General features: G+C 38.8%; 1 protein-coding gene across 2 annotated transcripts; it reads left to right on the forward strand.

Annotated features, from left to right (window-relative positions):
- The first annotated feature begins 685 nt into the window (after positions 1 to 685).
- tbx1 (T-box transcription factor 1) lies at positions 686 to 22433 on the forward strand. Of its 2 annotated transcripts, none has more exons than XM_036599039.1 (8): positions 686 to 842; positions 3519 to 3921; positions 8702 to 8803; positions 12188 to 12359; positions 13871 to 14026; positions 16194 to 16261; positions 18201 to 18301; positions 21021 to 22433. In XM_036599039.1, exons 1-8 carry the CDS (start codon positions 686 to 688, stop codon positions 21389 to 21391), a joined length of 1530 nt encoding a protein of 509 aa, XP_036454932.1. In that variant the 3' UTR covers positions 21392 to 22433. The 2 variants fall into 2 exon arrangements, with proteins under 2 accessions (XP_036454932.1, XP_036454933.1); XM_036599040.1 differs by having other exon boundaries at positions 3570 to 3921; positions 21021 to 21391.
- Positions 22434 to 22614: the final 181 nt, after the last annotated feature.

The raw sequence follows: 22614 nt of genomic DNA on the forward strand, positions 1-22614 counted from the left end.
GAGAGCAGGAACACATTTTTATTGTTTTTTATTTTTTCTTTTTTTATTATTTTTTTTTCTTGGGTCGTGTATGGGAGGCGTGGAGCTACCTCTCTCTCTCTCCCTCTCTTTCTCTCTCTCTCTCTCTCTCTCAGTAGCTTCTGCTCCAGGCACACTGACATCACCCGGGCTGAATGGAGAGAGGGAGAGAAGGTGGGGGGGTGCACGCACGTTGGGAAGTTGGCGTTTTAAAAGAAAGAAAATCCCACTTTTTTCCCCCCTCTTGTAGGATGAGCGATGTTTTAATACAGCAGGACACGTCGGGGCACATCTTTTAATTGGAGCGTAAAAGGGAGCCGAGCTGGAGCGCGCAATGGCTCGCTGAACTACTCGGTGGGAATAAAAAGTTTTTGGGCTTCTTTTTTTTTTGGAGGGGCTGAAAAGAAAAAGTAAAAAGCGAAAAAAAGAAAAAAAAACAACAGACCACAGACGGACGGTGCGCGCGCACGAGCGAGCGCGCGGAGTGGAGTTTCACTATACGTCTGCGTTCGCCCGGAGAGAAGCGAAGGAAAGTCCGCACGAGTGAAGTTTCCGCCGACACTTTTTTCTGGATCGCTTTTGTTTCTGCTCCGCGCTGCTGGACGAGTAGAGAGGAGCGGAGAGGGGATAAAAAAACAGGACTATCCCGGGACAGGGTGGGTGTCCTATGGACGACAGCAGTCCCCTTTCTCCAAAAGCAAACGCTTTCAGTATCGCCTCTCTGATCGCGGCGGCGGCGGCAGCTGGAGCTCGAGCGCTGGACAAAAAACAGCAGCAATCATCGGGGGCCATGCACTACAGCACAGTGACCAGAGAGATGGAAGGTAAGGGAATGAAGAGGGAGGGGGGTAAATTGGGTTGAGGGGTGTTTTTAGGGGTCATTTTATTTTCTTTTTCAGCTTCTTCTTTTGTTGTTGTTAGATTCGTGCACCACACTATTCCCAGCCATTGCAACACTGCATACAGGAAAATGAGACGTTTCCTGCTATGTGGGCTTAAATTAACCTAAAAAATGGGCTAATCGGGGGCTGAAGATGTCAGGTGTGCTGGAAGAGACCACTCAATGGGCCAACACTCTTTATAATTCATTACAAATGCAGTGCACGTGATATTTTTGATACTGATTGAGAAACGTCAAGCTCAGAAACGGCACTTTCGCAACTATTATACACGAATATAGCTATTATTACCGGACTTATGAGAGTTTTAGAGCAGATATAAGGTGAGTATTGAGTAATACATGAGCTGGGTTGAGAAACTTAGCTAGTTGTGCAACGTAAGTGAAAAGCTACCGCACATTTGAGGGTTTGCGCTACTCGTGCAGAATCACTGGAAGCTTTAAAGTGATCAGTAATGCGCTGGCGAGTTGGGGTCAGGTGTGCTAGAGCAGGAAAAGCAGTCAAATGTGTAGCAAAACGTGCAAGAGCTGGAGAAACTTAGGGCTAGACGTTGCTCAGTCGCGCACAGCAACGTGTATGACACGCTGCCGCACATTGCACTATTTACGCTATTACCATACAACAAGCAGAACCTTCAAAGTGATCAATAATGGGCTGATGAGTTGGTCCAGGTGTGCTAGAGCAGGAAAAAGCGCTTGGAAAGTGCAGTGAAAGGTGGAATACACCTCGATTGCGTTTGTAAGCTACTGTCACACACGTGAACATAATACGCAAGTGCAAAAGCACAAAAGCAAAACTTCCACTTCGCCAAAAAAGCGACTTTAACAGTAAAAATGGGCTAATTGAGAGCTGGAGAGATGCATCAGGTGTACTAGAGCAGGTAAAAGACGGTCTGCGTGGTTGGCTGCTACAGAAGCAGCGCTGGGACAGTAGACGTAGAGTGCAGTCACATGCACGAAAACGAAAATGGACAACTGCCGCATATTTTGGAGTTTTCTTTTGCTTAATCGCGCCAGTTTTGACCTCAGTACTTAGCTGATGAATTACACCAAGAATCTCAGTGAAGTAAAAGACTAAAAATATGCACCGTTTGCATGTATATGCTGTACTGCGTGAGCAGCGTTGAGACATCGTGACAGGAGCGAAAATGAAAAAGAAGGCAAGCATGTAAAGCATGTACTGTGAGGACAGTAACCTGTTGGGGAACTGGTTGTAACTCGAGTAAAATGACGTTGCAAAATACTAGAAGGAAAATAAAGCTTTTATGTGCAGGTCAAAGTCGCTAAAATATGAAATTGACGCTACAAAATTGGAAAATGCACGAAGTGAAGTGGAAAAAACTATGGTTTTTGAAAATAAATGTTAGATGGAAGCAAAAAGGGTACCACCACTGAGGGACCACCATAAACTTTTTTTTGTTTTAAAGGATGGAGCATTTTTGATTATTTTTATCTAAAAAAACGTTTTCCAAGACAGTAAGCGTTGAGGAGCCTTTATTTTTAGGAGTGTGGATAAAAAAATAACAAATTAATATAGTAAAATTAGAGGAAAAAAGGATAGAAATTTTGCAACATATAAAAAAAATAAATTGTATTTCATTTGTCTTCTGGAAAAAAAAAATCAAGGAAAGACAAGGAAAAACAGCAAAGACACACTGTTTGTTTACTGGATTTAAAAAAAATGTTTACTTGGTTAAAAGTTTCCTCTCCTGTGTTGTTTCCTCTGCATTGTTGTCGAACTCCCCCCTTACAAACACGCGCGCATTAAACTGGGCCGCAGTGCTCCGTATACCTGCAGCTCCTTATCTAAATAGAAATAAGAACCGGGCTTTCTGGAGCGGGGGGTCTGTGGAGGGGGGGCGGTGTGCTGGGGTGGGGGGGGAGAGGGGTGGTAGAGATAAGAGAGAGAGAGAAGAGCATTTGCCATTAACACACAGCAGCAGGGCAGAGAGCAGCACAGCACGCGCGAGCAGCTTTCAGCAGCACTCAAAGCAGGACTTTCCGCTCGCTCTTTTATTCCTCCGCCTCGTTTCTGCGCCGCGTCGAGCCGAAGGAGGGAGCTGCACTACCGCTGCTGCAGCCCGGATCCGCGCGCAGGGGCGAACGGGGACAGTCTGCACGCGCCATTCGGACTTCACCGCCTTTACTTTTGAAGACTATTTAACCTTAACGTGGACACCGTGACGCTGTTATTACTATTTACGACTGTTATTTTTTGATTGCCGTCGATTTTTACGCCACTGCAAGCGTTTGTTTTGGTTCAGCGCTGACTTCGGAAAACAGAAACGAGACTCGTACGGTCGTGTTAAGCAGCGCAGACGAGAAGAAACTGCGCAATATCGTGGGACAAGCGCGGAAAAAACGGCGCTAAATAGAAACAAAACCGCTCGAAATTGCGCCAGATAGAAAGAAATCAGGACAACAGAGAAAAGCAAGAAGAGGAAAACAGCGCAAAAGACAACCAAAAACAGCGCAACAACGGAGATAGAGAAAGTTAGAAAAAACTAAAAACCAAGAAGTGCAAAGTGCAAAACAAGCGCTAACTAGAAACAACAAAGCGCAAAAACCAGCGCACATCCAGTAAAATCTGGAATGATTTCAGCAATCTCCAGTCCGTGGCTGACGCAGCTCTCCCATTTTTGCGATGTTGCAGCCTTCACCACCAGCAGCCTGAACAGCCTCAGCGCCCCTGGGGGGGGCTACCATCTCTCCCCGTCCCCAGGAGATCCTTATGGCCAGCACGAGACCCACTTCGAGCCGTGCCCTGCAGCCCAGCATTCCTACCCTTACCCTGGCTCCAACCCAGGGCAGGCTGCTCCGCAGGGGGACACTGGGACATCCACATGCCCGTCATCCTCCTCGTCTTCCTCCAGCTCGACGCCCAACAAGTCTCTGGTGAAGAAGAACCCAAAAGTGGCCAACATCAGCGTCCAGCTGGAGATGAAGGCGCTCTGGGACGAGTTCAACCAACTCGGAACCGAGATGATCGTCACCAAGGCTGGGAGGTGAGTCACGCTGGGCCTCCGTGGAGGTTTGTAACGCGGTGCTGCAGTGGAAAAATAACAATGATTTTTAGTGTTTTAGTGTTTTATTCAGCAAACTGGTGGTTTTAAAATGCTGAGTCCATTCAAAGCTCAGCAGTGAGTGAACATAAACCCAGATTATGATGAGAATTTGTGTGAGAACTTTATTAATATTATTATTATTATTATTATTATTATTATTGCAGAGCAGACTTAGGTGTGGTGATACATTGGGTTTATATGGTTACATGTATACATTGGCTTTACTTAGATTTTGTATTTAAAGATATTAATCTTTTGGATTACTCATTGATTAACTGTTTTTATCTGACTGCATGTTGCATTTAGACTTATTAGTCCATATCTTAAAATATTAGATATATTATATTTATATGTTGGATTCACATTCATTTATTTGTATTTATATCCTGAATTAAGACTCACTGATTAGTTTTCAGTGGACACTTGTTGGAGTTTAGCTGTTGGATACACTGTGTTTATATTTGTATTCTTGTTTATATTTATGATTGGATTTACATTCATTTATATGCTAAATTTAGGCTCACTGTTAGGTTTACAGTTGAAATATGTTGGAGTTTAGCTATATTGTATTCAGCCGCAGTGATACAGTGATACATCAGTGTTATATTTGTATTCTTGTTTATATTTATAAGCGGGTTTACATTCATGTATTTGCATTTATATGCTAAATTTAGGCTTATTGATCGGCAGTTTAGTTATGTTGGATTTAGCCGCAGTGATATAGAGATACAGTGGATTTATATTTATATATATTTACACTAAAGCACTTGTTAGGTCTGTACTTATTTAAATACAGGATTTAGACGTACACTCACTGATAGACTTTATAGACCTAATCGATGCTTTGTGTCTATTTTGCGCATAAAATTGCGCTTTTCAATATGAAATACTGCACGCGTTTAATATAGTGAGAAGTAATTAGTGATATGTAGGAATATAGAGGTATTTTTATACAATGCAACTCTTATGCCATACATTATAGCAAGACCAGTAAAAAAGATAGAATACAGCAATTAAAATATTTCAATATTTGAAATCATATTGTGGAATATTCAGCCCTACTTTACAAGCAGCGCACCAGCTGCGAAAATGCATGAGCTCCTGTAATGGAGTGCCAACAGTGTGTATTTACCCTGAGATAAGAGGGGATAAGCTGATTTAGATACTGCTAACCCATTGTGTGGCTGCTTGGCGAGAGCCGGAGAAGATTTAAGCAGTCACAACTTAAAACAAGACCATAAGCCCACCGTTATTCCAGCGCCTTTAAATGCTGGAATTCTGGCGACGGTTCGCCATGAGCAACTCATATGCCATACAATATATTATTACACCGCTATGGCGTTCCAGTGCTGTAAAATCATGTTAAAAACAATAATAGTGTTATTAATAAGGGAATTACAGCCTGGATTGAGTTTACTTTTGGTCAATTCATACCAAAAATGCAGTTGAGACAACAGACTGCGGAATCCAGTTGTGTGTTATTGTTCTATTTGTAGTTTAGTCACCTGTACAAAGCCAATAACAGCAGGCCTCGCAAGCAAAACACAGCTTTATGGCTACTTTATGTCCATCCACTGTGGTCAGACAACCGGACACAAGGCCGCGTTCAGCTCGCTGACCGGATTTCTCACACTGTTCAAACAGATACTCAGTTCTACATTTTGAAACTACATCGTGCAAAATATCTATCCATATTTTCCTTCTGTATTTCTATATTTCTTCAATGAGTAATTAAGGTGTTATAAACATGATTAATGACAAAACTGTGCGCTTTCTTTGACTTACGAATACCGAGTAGTGCACTGTCCCACATAAGGCCTGCAGATGGTCAGCTATGGGCCCTGCAAGAGTTCAAAAGCTGGTTTGATTGTGTATTGATCTTATATTCTATTATTAAGTCGCTAAAGGCACGATAAGGCCCATGTAATAACAGCCTTTATTCTTTAATAGACCCCCAGGCTACACATACCATAAACGTATATTTATTAAGTTTAATATGTTTTTACATTTATTAAATATATTACATACATACACTTCTTATTAATTAATAAAGAATGGAATTTTAAATTTGAGCTGAAAATAAGTATTCACCATGAATGGTTATTAATAATATATAACGCCTAAAGTATACACCATATAGCGCGTGCTCGCTAGACCACACCTTCGATCAGTTTGAATGAAAAATGAAAAGAACCAAAAAGGGTTCTTTGGAGTGAAAGAAGCTACAGAAGTTTTCCGTTGACGGTTCTTTAAAGATCAATGTTTGCGAATTGTTTCAGTGCGAGAACCTTTTTAAAAGATTCAAGAACCTCCAGTTTTAGAACCATAGATCCGGGCCAAGAATCTACACTCTTAAAAAAGTGGCTCTTCAGGGGTTTTTAGTAAAGGCAGTGGTAACACAGAACTGTGATAAACATTTAAATACACAAATGGTTCTTTGCATAGTTGAATGGTTTAAAAACCGTTTGTGTGGTACTTAAAAACGGTTCTAAAAAGCAGCAAAAACGGGTTCTGCTATTAGTACAATTCATAGAACTTTTTGGGTATTTTTTGCTTTGAGAATCTTTATTTTTAAGAGTGCAGAGCATCGAAATACAGTGAAGAACCCTTTTGTGTTGTCTGTTTACACGAGCCAGATGTTCTTCTTAACCCATTCGCGCTCAGCAGCTAATCTTAGCATGATAAGAAAAAAAATGCCACACAACTCGTTCTGACTGGTCTGCAAGAGTGAAATTTGGTCAACTTATATCTTAGATGAACATCTAACATTATGCATTGGAATTTTTTGATTGCATTTCATTTTCTAACTTTTAGTTCCAATTAAATTTACAGTGTCTTTTGTATTAAATTAGCAGTAAATGTGATCAAAATACTGAATTTCATATAATAAGTGATAAAAGCTGTCTTTTTAGCCATGTGCTTTAATCAATAAACAAAGTTCTTCCGGAAAGCTCGTGCAGAGAACATATGGACAAACCTAACATTTCAGACATCGACATTAGTGAGTTGACAGCACCGATATCGACCCCAGATGTTTGATTATTGGTTTGCTTATTGGCTTTGCATAGATAAGTCCATATTCTTCTGTGTGCTGTGGAGAGAGAGAGAGGGTGAGAGGGGGGCTTCGCTGAGCTGCAGTGGGATTATTTTCCCATGCTTGTCCTGCAGGGTAATCTGTCATTCCAGAGACTCCACCAACAGCACATCCGAGAGAAAGCACTTTCAGAGCTGCTTTAGCTTCACCAGCCCACAACTGCCTTCAGGATCACTTTCACTGGCCAGCAGCACAAACACAAACGGCTTCACTTCTGCTTTTCAGCTGAATTATTCACACACTGTAGCGCACGAGGCGTCTGTTCATGCTGCATCGCACGTTTAGCAATGTGCGCGCGAGCGTTACTTAAAAAACTATTGCTCTGCAAAAATAATAAAAATAAAAAGCTTTTAAAAACTATGAAACAATCGGTTACATACGACTGTCGAGCTACTTTTAACAAAAGCTTTATTCATTTTTATTTACACAATGGTTCTACATTGCACGAGACGGGTTCAGATGTTATTAGATTATTATTGGATTATTATTATGGACCCCTTTTTAGACGATATAAAAACCTTTTAGCTCAGTTATCTTTATTTTTAATAATGTCCAGAATAAAACACAGATAGAAACTCTTCTATATTGACTCTTTACATGAGCCAGATGTTCTTCTTAACCCATTCGTGCCCAGCATCGGCAGGAGTTGTTCTGATTGGTCTAAAGCGATGAAATGTTTAAATTACAGTTACTCGTTTGACATTTTTGACTGCATATAATTTCTTACTTTCGCGCAAAATCAAATTCGGATTTCCTATCGTTTTAGTCGAACCACATGTGGGCAAAAGATTCTTTTAATGTGATAAATTAAGCTATAAAACCTCACTTTTTAGCCACGTGACTGAACGATTTGATAAAATCAAGTCTTCGAATTAAGCTCAAAGAGCCTAACGTCAAATCTGGCATTTCAAATATGAAAATTTGAAGATTAATCTTGTAAAGGAATATCAGCAGCGCGAGCTCCTCTAGTGCTCTTCGAGTCAAACCAACACTGAGGAATGTTACTGTGTGTGTGTGTGGGGGGGGTGGCGGCGTTGAGGGGGGTGCACTCCATTGTCATTATCAATGTGAACTTGACATTAACTGATCCGCCTTTAGCAGTTCAGCGCGAGCGCTTTCATTTTACATCGATATTACATTAGCATTGGCATTCGAATGGTGTAAATTAAAGACTGTGAAGATATAATTTAGTGTTTAAATCATATTTAATAACCAAGTGTTTACTGAAAGAAACATAACCTAACTGTACCCTACAGTGCTCGGCTTTTTTTTAAATAAAAGGTTATTTGTCTGTGTATCTTGTATTTGAAGTAGTTCTGTAATATTTGTAGCATATGTTTAATAATAACATTAGGGAGTACGGTGCATTTTTAGCATTTTTCCCGAGAGAGAATGGAATAAAACCCAACGTAACTGATGTGTAAAATGATTAAGAGTTGAAATAAATGCAGTAAAGCATGTTTAATCATAACGGCTATATATTTCCCCTTTATTTGATATGACAGTTTGGGACTTCGGTTCGATTATTTCACGGAAAAAAAAAACATTTTGCGCCAAATTTGGGATTATTGTTCTTTCAAAAAGTGACTGTGTGAGCACTAACACGGCCTTTCCTTACTCTTCCAGACGAATGTTTCCTACTTTCCAAGTGAAAATATTTGGAATGGACCCAATGGCAGACTACATGCTTTTAATGGATTTCCTACCAGTGGACGATAAACGCTACAGGTAAGCTGGCATCTACAGAACACAATAATCGATTAAAATGATTGGGCTACGCTTCTGCATGCTTTGATTGCTATTTTCTGGCGATTACCACAAGCAGAAAAGAGAAAAGAGAAGAGAGCTGTTTCAATTGGCACTTACAACAGTGCTGGTACTAGTAATGGTACTTATAATAGTCTGGTATATCTTTGGGATATTCGAATAGTATACGTTAATCGGCGAATATTCATGATAGTGAGCCTGCTGGCTACGTTTGATGAACTTCCACATTAGCAAACGACCAGTTTGCTAAAGCCAGAGGAAGCTTACAGAACATTTGCACAAATGTTTGACATTACAGAGCGATGTCCATTAGTAAGGTACAGTCTTCATGCCCTACCAGAGGCCTACATTTACAGGAGCGCTCTTAGACGGGACAGGCTGTCTAAAAACGAAGCACTGTGTTTTTTGACGTACAAACTGAAAACATGCCGATACTAAACAGATTAACTGTGCTGTCTGTAAGTAACTGGTTTAAGGGACAAAAATAAAATGGACGTACATTTCAATGAATAAAAGTTTTAAAAGTCTTTTGAAGTGAAACACAAAGAAATTGCACTGAACTGTGTCACCAACAAACTTTATGTCAAGGTAACAAAGTCTGTGTGTACTGAATCTACTCTTTTTGATTGGATGCGTGTGGCGTAATTAAGTTTATACAGCAGTTTCTTTTTTTGGAGTGTAATATACGTCAACTCTTCGTTGTTATTGAAATAGTTTGACATTGATACACTGTAATATGCAAACCAGCCCTGTAATGAATCACTGATTTAAATTGTGAGCACAGCCTCAGATGAGTGTTTGTTGTTAGGATGAACACAAGCATTCATAATCAGTGGTGTTAAAAAAGTTCGAAGTAAGCAAAAGCAACTTTAAATTGTGGTAACACGTTAATATGAACGTAACGCACCGATTATTCTGTCGACTTACTAACTGATGTTCAGTGATGGCAGCATTTTAAGACAGTCTGCATACTTGAAGCTTTTTAAGTGAAAACATTTTCCCTTTTATAGTACAAGCCGTTATCTTTACTGTATTACGATGGAAACACTGTGTGGTCTGTAGCTTTCTCGTGACAACAAACAGTCTGTTTGCATATCTACCAGACAGCTGCGCTGGCCTACGAGCCAAATCTCACAATGCTTTTAATGCGTTAGAAACGCAAAGGTGGGTGGCAACTTGCATTTACTCGGTGTAGGCTGGTTCTTTCCTGTACGTTACGACCACATTGTTAAGGAGCATACTGGTCAAGAAATTTCTCCAGTTCCATTTCAGTCACTCAAAATAAGTTCCTTTAATTTTTTATTCAGTTATATTGAATTGTTGCTCACTTCTCACTTTGAAGCTTCAGCATTTGATTTTTAGACCAAAAGGGAGACCAAAAAAGCGAAGAACACACTCAAACAAAGATACTGAAGACGCTGGACTGCAGATCTAGAAGTAACTTTGTACTTGAAGAGTGTTTGGATCTGGTGGGTTTTTACGCCAAGTCGTTTTTGTAGTTACATTTCGCTGCTGTCGAAACAAAACCTTGTATCTTCATTTTTGAAGTTTTTCAGTTTTTGACATCATTTGAAAATGCCTGCAGTCTTTTACATTGTGTGCAAATTTCATGAAGCATGGACTAAAAGAAACGGCCCAAAATGACTTGGAAAAAAGTCTGGTTCCATTGACTTACATTAAAAGTAAAGCAAGTTTTTTCTTTGTCCTGTAAAGTTACCATTTTGGAGATACGAGATTTTGTTCCGACAATAGCGATTTATTTCTACTCTACCTCACTGAAAACACTTTTACTGCTCGACCCGCACGTTCAGGCTGATCTAACCGCCTCCACACTGAAATTAGAAGGCTGGCCAAAAGCGGATCTCCTTTAATTTCATTACAAGCTCCTGCTGTTAAAAGGGCCGTAAACACGCTGCCATAGGGCTCCACTGAGGAAAGGCGCTTTAATAAACCCCAGAGTAAAGTACAGCAGCGCAAAGCCAGACTAGGAAGGATCTCAATTCTGTTCTGGTGGGCTCGAGAAAAGAGGAATGTCTGCGATCACTGATCCCTGGCTATATTAACATTTCATGTCTTTATTATTTGAATATAATAACGTACACAGCGTTTATTGAAATACTACAAAAGACGCTCTTTTCAGTATTTCAAGAATTCTGCGAACAGCACGTGAACAAAACGTTAACATTCAGTAATTATCTATTTACATGAACTTCTTTGTCGAGTTTTCTGCCTCGAGATTTGGATCTCCACTTTTGGAATACGATGCATTTTTGCATGTAAACATGTAAACAGAACAACATATTAGGATCATTTTACAAATGTATCTGCGACCAAATGAGCTTTGATTCTAAAATTGAACGAGTACTTGCATTAGCTTCATTTACTGCACTGTGCAAAAGTCTTTAGCACACGGTTTTAAACCATTTACCTCAGCAGTGAGTGTGTTTTTAACCTGTGAAAAACAATGTCGTCAGAACAGATGCAAATAAACATAAAACACAGGAAAAAGTAACAAGGAAAAAACTTATTTTGAAGGAAAAAGAGAGATGATGCACTCTCAGAAAAAAGGTAGGAAACTGTCACTGGGGTGGTATCCCTCTTCCACCCAGTGCCTTTAGTCAGGGAACATAACTGTACCAACTGTTCCATTCAAATTATACTTTCTAAGCTGTACTGACTCCACACACCCCGTCTCGTCTCCAGGCTTTTATTTTATTGCTCTGTTTTAAAACATTCGGTCGTAAAAAGGTACAAATATGTACTTCTAACCTGGGAAAAACCTATTTGAGGTTCGCAACTGGACCTTAAAACCACTATTGTACCTTTGAGGGACCATTTACATTGTTCGTACCTTGATGAATGAAGAACGTACCAGCACAGAACTTTTATTTTTAGGAGCGTATCTTGTGAGCCAGACGGAAAAGCAACGTTTGGTTCCAGATTTCTCCCCGCTGCACTCCAGCCATCGCACAGATAGGTTAAATCCCATCAGCAGCACACTCGACTGAACACAGTGAAGGATTTATTGAGCTAAAGCAGGTAGAGGATGATAACTACAAATAACACCGAGGATCCTCGAGGAGAGGTTTGGAAATGGTTAAATGAACACGCTGACATCCATAAAAATCACTACAAAATGTGTTAGTGTTATTTACGTTCGTTGCAGTATCAGTGTTCTTCGGAGTAAATAAATCCTTATCGCCCAGATAAATAAATGCATTTTCTCAGGTGCCTAAAACTTTTGCAGAGCACTGAATGTTGTGTTCAGACTTGTAGAAATGGATAATGTGTTGTAATCGATGTTGACTCTCTCTCTCTTTCTCACTCTCTCTCTCTCGGACGTAGGTATGCCTTCCACAGCTCCTCGTGGCTCGTGGCGGGTAAGGCTGACCCCGCAACCCCGGGCAGAGTCCACTACCACCCGGACTCCCCCGCCAAGGGGGCGCAGTGGATGAAACAGATCGTCTCTTTCGACAAACTCAAACTGACCAACAATCTGCTGGACGACAATGGCCACGTGAGTACAGGCTCTGTTTCAGTATATCTATCTATCTATCTATCTATATATATATATATATATATATATATATATATATATATATGATTGCGTGTGTGTATTATTATTATTATTATTATTATTATTATTATGCACAATTTTACCGTTTTCTTCTCTTCCACATTAAAGAGCCTCAATCTTTAATATAATTCTAATAAGATGTTCCTACTGTACAGGATGCTAATGAAATATTAGATGTGTTGAAAATGAACTGCAGATGATTCTGAAAGCTGAACAACATTTAGAAAATTTTCTTCCAGAATGTCTCAATATTTGATCTGATAACTTGTCTAGAAATTACAGGAAACAATAAAAGAATATTACCGATTATTTAGTAAACTCATGCACGTGACACACTGAACTAAACACCTTAAAATACCTGATTTTAGTATTTAAATCTACACTGTACACGTTATCATGGAATAAAATAACATCCATTATTTATTATTATTTACTATGAAGTGATTCCAAACCTTTGAACAACCGTGTGTAAACATTGTATAGGCCAGTGTAATATACACATAATATTGTGTTGGGAAGACTGGAAAGACGCGCTTTTCACCTCACCAGTGTTCCGGTTTATAAAGCGCTACTTCTTATATTAAAAATCATTTTCGGTTTCACGTAAAAGCGCGAGCGGATCTGAGCTCGGACTACAGCGCGCATTTCAGCAGACAGTGTTAAAATAATAGGATCTCAGTCAGACATCGCTTCTACCACTGTGTACCACAGTGAGCTGTTATTACTGCTATTATTACCGTTAATACTGTTAATACTCGATAAAGCAGGAAGACTTTCGGTCGCGTGCATTTTCCCTCATATCCCACACACCGTACTGATAAAAGAGTAAATATGGAGAGTCGCGTGCCAGTGTGGGGAACAATGAAGTGAAAAAACAATGCCCTGAAGGCATACATGTATTTACATAAATGTATTATTATTATTATTATTATTATTATTATTATTATTATTATATTTTAATTACCCACATCTCCCCTTAAGGCTCAAAAAGTATCTCAAACAATCAATCAGTCAGTCAATTAATCAATCTGTCTCCCAGTTTGTCTGTCTATTACAATTATTATTATTATTAAGAAGTTATTATATATTATTATTATAAAGTACATATACTTAATAATTACATATAATTATTATAAAGTACGTCTATCTATCTGTCTACCTGTCTATCTATCTATCTATATTATTATTATTTTTGTTATTATTATTATTATTATTATTATTATTATTATACATTTTTAAACTAAATTTCTCATTGGGGACAAATAAAGTACATCTCTGTCTGTTTAGCTGTGTTGTTGTTGTTGTTGTTGTTGTTGTTGTTAGTAATAGAGCTGATGCTGTGAGTCAGTTTGTGTTGCTGGAGTTCACAGAAACTCTATGAGGTCTTAATATGTATTATTATATTATCATAATGCAAATATTCCTCACTATGTTGCTGTTTTTTTCTGCAGATTATCCTGAACTCCATGCACAGATACCAGCCCCGCTTCCACGTGGTCTATGTGGACCCCCGGAAGGACAGCGAGAAATACGCCGAGGAGAATTACAAGACCTTCGTTTTCGAGGAGACCCGGTTCACAGCCGTCACAGCCTACCAGAACCACAGAGTAAGAGCGCTTAGAACTCCTTAGAACGGCCTACCAGAATCACAGAGTAAGAGCGTTTAGAACGCCTTAGAACGGCCTACTAGAACCACGGAGTAAGAGCGTTTAGAACGCCTTAGAACGGCCTACCAGAACCACAGATTAAGAGCGCTTACAACGCCTTAAAACAGCCTATATATATATAGAGAGAGAGAGAGATAGAGAGAGAGAGAGAGCTATATATGTGAAAAATAAAATGTACGAATAAACAACAGCGCTAATGTACAGATGCGACGTTTAAATTTTCAGAAAGAAAATAATATTTACATTGAAAGCAAAATAGAAAAATAATCTAAAATTTCAAAACATAAATGAATCAGTAATAAAAATGAAGATTAAAATCTGTTTAGCTGATCACTCTCACTCTCTCTCTCTCTTTTCTCTCTCTCTGTTTTTTTTCTGCCTATCGGTTTGACCTCGTGCTCTCCAAACTTCCAGCGCGCGCAGCTCTTCAGCCAGCTGAGGAGGCGCGCGACGGCGTTCGGAATTCGAATCAATAAAAACAAACACATAAAACAGCGACGTACTTATGATCGCGGTTCATGTCTCCATAATGAACATTAGACGCGTTTCTCTAATTATATTACACACTCACAACTTGTAACTGCTAAGGCCCACTCTCCTCGCGCGCTCCACGGAAACAACCAGAGACATGAACCTAGAAAATATTCAAACTAATTCAACGTCGTCGTCGCTGTTGCTGTTAAAGTCCGCTGTAAAAATTCTGCAGCTTTTTAAAAGTCAGTAAACAGGTTAACTCGAAATTCTGAGTTCACTGAACTTCAAATAAGCTGATAATTACATAACAAATGACTCTACTATTAATATTACAAGTTCAACCCTCCTGTTATCTTTGATCCTATTCGATGTTTAGCGTCTCTAAATAAGAGACTGACATCATTTTTCGCTTCATATTTAACGACCTTCCCTAATTTAAAGAGGACAGCTGGGTAAACAAAAAATGGTCATGATTACGTGTTTTCAGTGTCCTGTACACTTTCTGTACGCATCACCAACGTTCTTTGGGGTCTCTGCTTTAGAGCCCTAACCTAAGAGAACCACACCTGTAGTAGCGCGTGAACCATTGACAGTTCACCCAACATGGGGGAGGGGAACCTAATTCCCACCAGAACTCTTTCACAGAGGTTTATATTATTAGGGTCAAACTGACACCAAGCAAAAAAGATGTCAGTAAATTACTGGGTAATATTTAAGTATTTAATATAGGACAATACAATCATACAAGCTTTTTGCCCCCAAACAAATGGTACTTAACAGGTTCAAGCTTACATAAATTCATATATGAGTTATAGACTCAGAGTCTACAGTCATAGTACCTTCTAATTTTCAGTAATCCACACTTCTCAACTACTCAAACAACACTATCACTGTAAATGGTGTCCACTGAGCTGGCTTACTCTGCCTTTTCAAGGTCTGCTTACTATTGAATTAGATAAACTTTAATCAAGTACTCTCCCCTGAGTGATACACCGGCATCAATTAAACCAAGTCCATCATATTAAACCAGCTGTTTCGTATAGTAATGAATGGCTCAGATAAGACTCATCCATTCCTGAGGAATCTGATAGCTTAATGCATGTTTGCCATTCTGTTAGCGTTCACGGTTCCAGGCTGAACTGGACACCAAACGCCATCATGGTGAGAATAACAACAATATGTAAAATGCAAACTTCACATTTGACCTAAAGTAACATTTTGCAAAGAGAATAATATTTATAAGTTAGAAAAAATAAGAGTTCATTAACTGAAACCAACAAAGCTGCTCAGAATGCTGGGAAGCTTTTTGGGCAAAAGGCTCTTCAGTCTGTAGGACTGATCCAAATGAATTGATCTTAACTAGATTAGCCTCAGTACCTATGCACTGTACAATTAATATCATGTATATTATGTGTTACTAGATGTATGAGTAATTAGTACAGTAAACCAAAAAATTAAGTTAGTGCAATTATTATGTTTTACAGTGGCATTTACTTTCTGGGTAGTGTATTTCTTACAGTGTTGGTGAAACGGGTTACATACTACTACTACTACTACTACTACTAATAATAATAATGATAATAATAATAATGAGCTGGTGAGTAATCTGACATTTCTGTGTTGCATTTCTCAGATAACTCAGCTAAAAATCGCCAGCAATCCATTCGCGAAGGGCTTCAGAGACTGTGATCCAGAGGACTGGTGAGTACGCCTGCACACACACGCACTGTCTGACTGATGTTTGGTTTTACTGCGTAACATACTGATAAACAAACACTGGCGAATGAAGAAATGTTAGATGTGTCTAAAATGATGAACAGAGCTCTAGATCATTCTGTAACAACATCTGGTCAAAGCTCAGGCGTATAACGTATCAAGCAATCACTGTAAATTAGTGATTAGATTGTTCATCAATTAATGTTCTTAGTGTTCCAAAATAACTTGAACTACTGAATAAAACATCTTTTAATATGTCCTGGTAACTAGCTTACAAAATTTCAATCCACACTAAGTAAGATACTACTGAATGAAATTACAGTGATTATATGATGAGTGATTATTAATATGACAGGAGTTTCCAAACTTTTGAATACTGGTGCATTCAGACGGATGTATCACATCTACAGCTGCACACACTTCTCAGAAACACTGCTAAACTACAGTGCGTTCAGTGTTGACATTAAAAAAATGTGCAACTTTTAAACTTAAAAAAGGTTAACAGAAGAAAAAATATTATATGAAGTTCAATCGATACAAAATTAACAAGGTTACTTGCTTTTTGTTAAGGTTAAAAATGTTTTTTTTTTACAGTATATAGGCTTTTATATATGTGGTTATTAAGACTTACTATTCAGTGTGAATTATTTCATAACTATTACAAACTATTCAGTATCCATTATGAATTATTTGGTAACTACAATGAACTATTCAATGTCCAGTATGAATTATTCAATAACTACTATAGACTATCCAGTATCTAGTATGAATTATTTAATAATTGCAACAAACTATTTAGTATCCAGTATGAATTATTTAATAACTACTACAGAATATTCAGTATCCAGTATGAATTATTTAATAATTGCAACAAACTATTTAGTATCCAGTAATGAATTATTCAATAACTACTACAGACTATTCAGTATCCAATACGAATTATTCAATAACTACTAGACTATTCAGTATCCAGTATGAATTATTCAGTAACTACTACAGACTATTCAGTATCCAGTGCAAATTATTCAATAACTACTACAGACTATTCAGTATCCAGTACGAATTATTTAATAACTACTACAGACTATTCAGTGTCCAGTATGATTTATTCAATAACTACTATAGACTATTCAGTATCCAGTATGAATTCTTCAATAACTACTACAGACTATTCAGTATCCAGTACGAATTATTTAATAACTACTACAGACTATTCAGTGTCCAGTATGATTTATTCAATAACTACTATAGACTATTCAGTATCCAGTATGAATTCTTCAATAACTACTATAGACTATTCAGTATCCAGTATGAATTCTTCAATAACTACTACAGACTATTCAGTATCCAGTACGAATTATTCAATAACTACTACAGACTATTCAGTATCCAGTATGAATTATTCAATAACTACTACAGACTATTCAGTATCCAGTATGAATTATTCAATAACTACTACAGACTATCCAGTATCCAGTGTGAATTATTTAGTAACTACAATGAACTACCTGCTATGAAATGTACAGTAACTACTACAAATTATTCAGTATCTACTATAAATTCTTCAACAATTAATAATTCAGTATCCACTCTAAATTATCCAGTTACTACAATCAGTTACTCAATAACTACGATGAATTATTTAGTAACTGCTATGAAACTAATGTGTAATGTAACTTATGGGAGTGAGGAATTGAAGTGTGGACCCACATACAGTCCCTTAGAGGTTAAAGTCCAGAGCACACTGACCAAGCAAACACCAACAAACAGAAAAGATTGTTTGGTGCACCATAGCTGTGTCAGTTAGTTGATGGACTAATGCATGGCGTCTCCCCATTCACTGTGGTTCGTTTATATATAGGTTGTGTTTAGGTACAGACAGGTAAACGGTGAACCTTACACTCGCGCTGCTTGTTCGTTTCAGGCCGAGGAATCACAGGCCCGGCTCGCTGCCCATCATCAGCGCTTTCGCTCGCACAAGGAACCCAATGTCTTCTCCCACGCAGCAGAATGGCACTGAGAAAGGTATGTGCCCTCATTCTCCAGCTCTGATAATCATCTGCTCAACTCAGCTTACAACTCAGGAGCTCAGAAAATGAGCTTTAAAATAGTCCCTAATAACATTCTCCAACAGCCCAGCTCCCCCGAACGTTCTGCGCTGCGAAAACTCATAAAGCATTTTAAAAACGTGTAATTTCCCTCGGTTCATGGCTACGCACAGGCGGCCCAAAACAATCTACATCTGCAAGAGCTTCCACTGTTTGGGCTGTTTAATTACTAGCAAGTATGGATGTAATAATCATTCAGAAATCATCGCTGTGATTTGGGGTCAGAGTAGACCACATGGCCTGCTGGTGACATTTAATCAGCCTAAAGCCACACTGAAGTAAAAGTATCATGACTGCAATGAAATAACGACTCAAGAAGAAGTAAAAGTAGCTACAAAAACCGACTTGTGAGGTCCAAAAACTCCTCCAGTGCCAAGTTCCCAGTGGAGCTGCAGTGGAACGTCTTAGTACATCCAGCATCTACCAGGAACTGGAATTCAATACACTGCAAACCTCCTGGCTTATAAAAGCATCTTAAATCAGCCAATCTAGCAAATATTTCTCACTCTGAGATTGTATTATGATTTTAAGATTGTCCAACATATTGGACTAAGATGCTAGAAACAATGAGATAAGATCAAAAATGACTCAAAACTAGTAAAACGTCTAGAAATCAGTTGAATAAGTTGAATATTCTGGCAACAATCTCAATGAGAAATTCTGGATGTATTAAGTAGATTTAAGGCAGTTTCACTAAAGATTCTTCGCAGAACAGGAGCTATTCTTCTGTTTTGGTGCGAGATTTTACTCCAAGTTAGTTCGTGCTTCACTCTCCCTTGACCTCAGTAAGTAAAAGTCATTTGAAAATAACCAGAAAAGCACAAATCCAATCCAAACTGCACTGCAGTGCATGAAACGGAGTGACTGCAACTGGCCACCTGTGCATTGAATTTGTGAAAAATACACTCCTAAGGGCCAAACACGTCCATTTCCAGTTGAGGGCTGCAGATTGCAATACGCAGAGGTTTAAACAGCTGCACGCCCGGAGGACATTGCGCCGCACACACACCGCAACATCGCCTCTGCCATTTTTTCCTCGTGTACTCATAACTCTGCGTATAACGATTTCCTGAGCGATTCAGGCTGTTTGGCAGAAGAGGCCTATAACTCACGCTGCCAATCACTCGCAGGACACTCCAGTCCAATCAGCAGAGCAAATTACACTAAAACAGCTCCAGAAAACGCTGGAGATTTGAGAGTCGCGCTGCGATTTTCCTACACAAACGTTTGGGAGGCCTCTCTGCAACTGTTAATGTCCGTCTGCTGACCTCGAGGTCCGTAACAGACGTGCCAGTTTTACCATTACAGCTTTTCAATGAATTACAGGAGCCAATTATCAGTTATGTATCTAATTACACAAATATTTGGAACTTTCTCTTTGGTTAATGTAGATTTGCTGACATCAGGGTCTAAAACTGACATGTTAAAGAAAGATTCAACACAAATTTTTAAAATTGCTGCATAATGGAAGTGTGAAGATGTGAAGATGTGACGTATATTTTAGAGAAACTGCCAGAACTCTTCACTCTGTTCACGTTGTTCGTTGAATAGTTTATGGCCTCTAAAAGCTCCCGCACAAAAAGTTAACACGACATGAAATGGTTGTGAACACACTGCTTGATGACTGAGACATTGTTTTACGACAGTTTTCAAACAAGTTTTTTGCCTATTTTTTATTTTTTTAGGCATTTAAGGAATTTTTTTTAGATTTACCACTATTTTAGCATTAACAATATTACACATAAAATTCTGTGTAACTGTATGTTAAATATGTTTTCTTTTTTTTGCTATATATATATATATATATATATATATATATATATATATATATATATATATAAATAAATAATTGGATATACATTGCCCCTAATGTTGTGTCAAAATCAAAATTTCATAATGAATGGACCAACACAAATGGTCCAAAATTACTCAGAAAAAAATATTTCTCCATATACTTCAATTAAAAGTGCAAAACATTTACATTTTTCATTCTCCTGTAAAGTTATCTTTTTAGAGATATGAGGTTACGTACATCAATTAACATACATGAGCGATACATACATCAATTGATTTTATACACACACACACATATGTATATATATATATATATATAGTTGAAGTGAAAATATTTTAACATTCTCTACAGGAAACAAAGCTAAATAGGTCATTTTCTGCCTATTGTAGTGCACAATATCTATTTATTTGCTTTACCATATGTTTTTTTTAATACACTGTAAAAAGTGGCTCATCAGAGCTACCTAACAAAATTACTTCATGTGGTAAAAAGCACCTGAACTAGTTTTATTCAACTTAAAAAAACTACACTGATTGAAAAAATCATTCATTCAAAGTATTTATTTAGGTTTGAATAAAACAAGTTCGTTTACTTATTACCATATGAAGTCATGTTTTTAGGTAGATCTGACGAGACACTTTTTACAGTGCATGTTAAATTCAGCAAAGGTGCATTAAATAAAATGTGTTCACTGTAGAGGATGTGTGAACTTATTCTCACTTAGAAAATCAACAAAACGTTAACGTAACGAGGAGTACCCAAACTTTAGCATACGACTGTAAATATACTGCATATCTGTTACAGTATCCATCATAACAACCTGTTCCTCTCCTGTTCACAGAGGACAGCCGGCGAGACTATGACCGTGACCCCAGTGGGACGCCCATCCATGCAGACCCTGCCCACCAGCTGATGTCACGTGTCCTAAGCCCCGCCCTTCCTGTCCCAGGTGGCCTCCATGCCGTGCCCCTTACAGCAGGACCCAGGAGTCCCCCCCATGAACTGCACCCGCAGCCGCCTGATACTCTCCACCATCACCCCTACAAATACCCCACCACCTACGAACACTACCTGGGGGCCAAAACCCGGCCGTCCCCGTACCCTTTACCCAGCATCAGGGGGCACGGCTACCACCCCCACATGAACCCAGCCACAGCAAACATGTACTCAGCCACCAGCGGGCCGGCTAATTACGACTATGGGCCGAGATAATGACTCAAATATGGGTTTGTGGCAGCAAAGAGCATCGAGAGACAAAACACAAACATTTTGGAGGCCTCACTTCAAGCGTAATGTACATCTGCTGACCTCAGGGTCTAGAACTGACATGCCCGAGTTGCACAAGTGCAGTTTTAAATTAATTACGTGAGAGTATTATCAGTTATATCTCTCTCATACACGTAAACATGCTTGTCCACGTCCAAAGCTGAGGGAGTTTTGGAAAGGGGCGCGACCTGTGAGGCGGAGGGCGGCGAAGAAATGAACTGCCATATTTATTACACGGAGAAAAGTACTTGCGCGAAGTGTGGGCGAATGCTCTGGACTGGACTTTGGCTCCCTGAGAACTGTCACTGTATCTGACCCGCACCAGAGGAGCCGGAGACTACAGTATAAAGGCCAGCACAACAAGAAGGAAAGCCCTTCCTAACACAAGCAATGCATTACTGCAGACTGGAACAGATTTTTTTTGTGTTGGATGCACTTTTTTTTTGCTTTTAAAAAGCCATAAGTTATATTATATCCTTGAGCCCGACAAGCTTCTAGGTAGACCGGGCATTTGCATGTTGCGCTGATTCAAAGGTGCTGAAATGCCTTGAAATTTTATTTTGTTTTGTGTTTTTCCTGATTATGAACTGAGCGTTGTTGGAAACGCTGGGCCATCTTAAGCAACTCTGAGAAGCTTGTACCATGGCACTGACTTACAGCAATTCAAAATAAATTTGGACACAATGACCTAGCCGAACCTGTAAAATAAGCATTAAATATTTTACTTTCAACATCGTTTTCCATTACCTTTTTCAATCTTTGTCAAAGTTTCCCCAAGAGCTTTATCTAATTACACCACAGCGTTTGAATCCGGGGTGAAAAAGGCTCCTTCGCGCTCTGTGTGTGTGCGTGTGTGTGTGTTTGAATGTGATTAATACATGTTTGATTTGGAAAGAAAGCCCTGAAACTTTAACAAATCCATGATTACATTCTTGTTAGTCTGGGACTGTGGTGCACAGCCCAGATTCATAAAATTACAGTCGACTTGCTCAATAAAAACAGACAGTTCACCCAGGGGTGGGCAATGGGGCAAAAATACATTACATCATGATATTTGATATCTTCAATTTCAAGATACTCTATATATATCACGATATTGAGTTTTCTGGAACTGGTTCAGTTCAGTGGTGGAAAGTACTTGAGTAATTGTACTTTATTACTATAATTAA

The sequence above is a fragment of the Colossoma macropomum genome, unplaced genomic scaffold, assembly GCF_904425465.1.
Source record: "Colossoma macropomum unplaced genomic scaffold, Colossoma_macropomum, whole genome shotgun sequence".
NCBI lineage: Eukaryota > Metazoa > Chordata > Actinopteri > Characiformes > Serrasalmidae > Colossoma > Colossoma macropomum.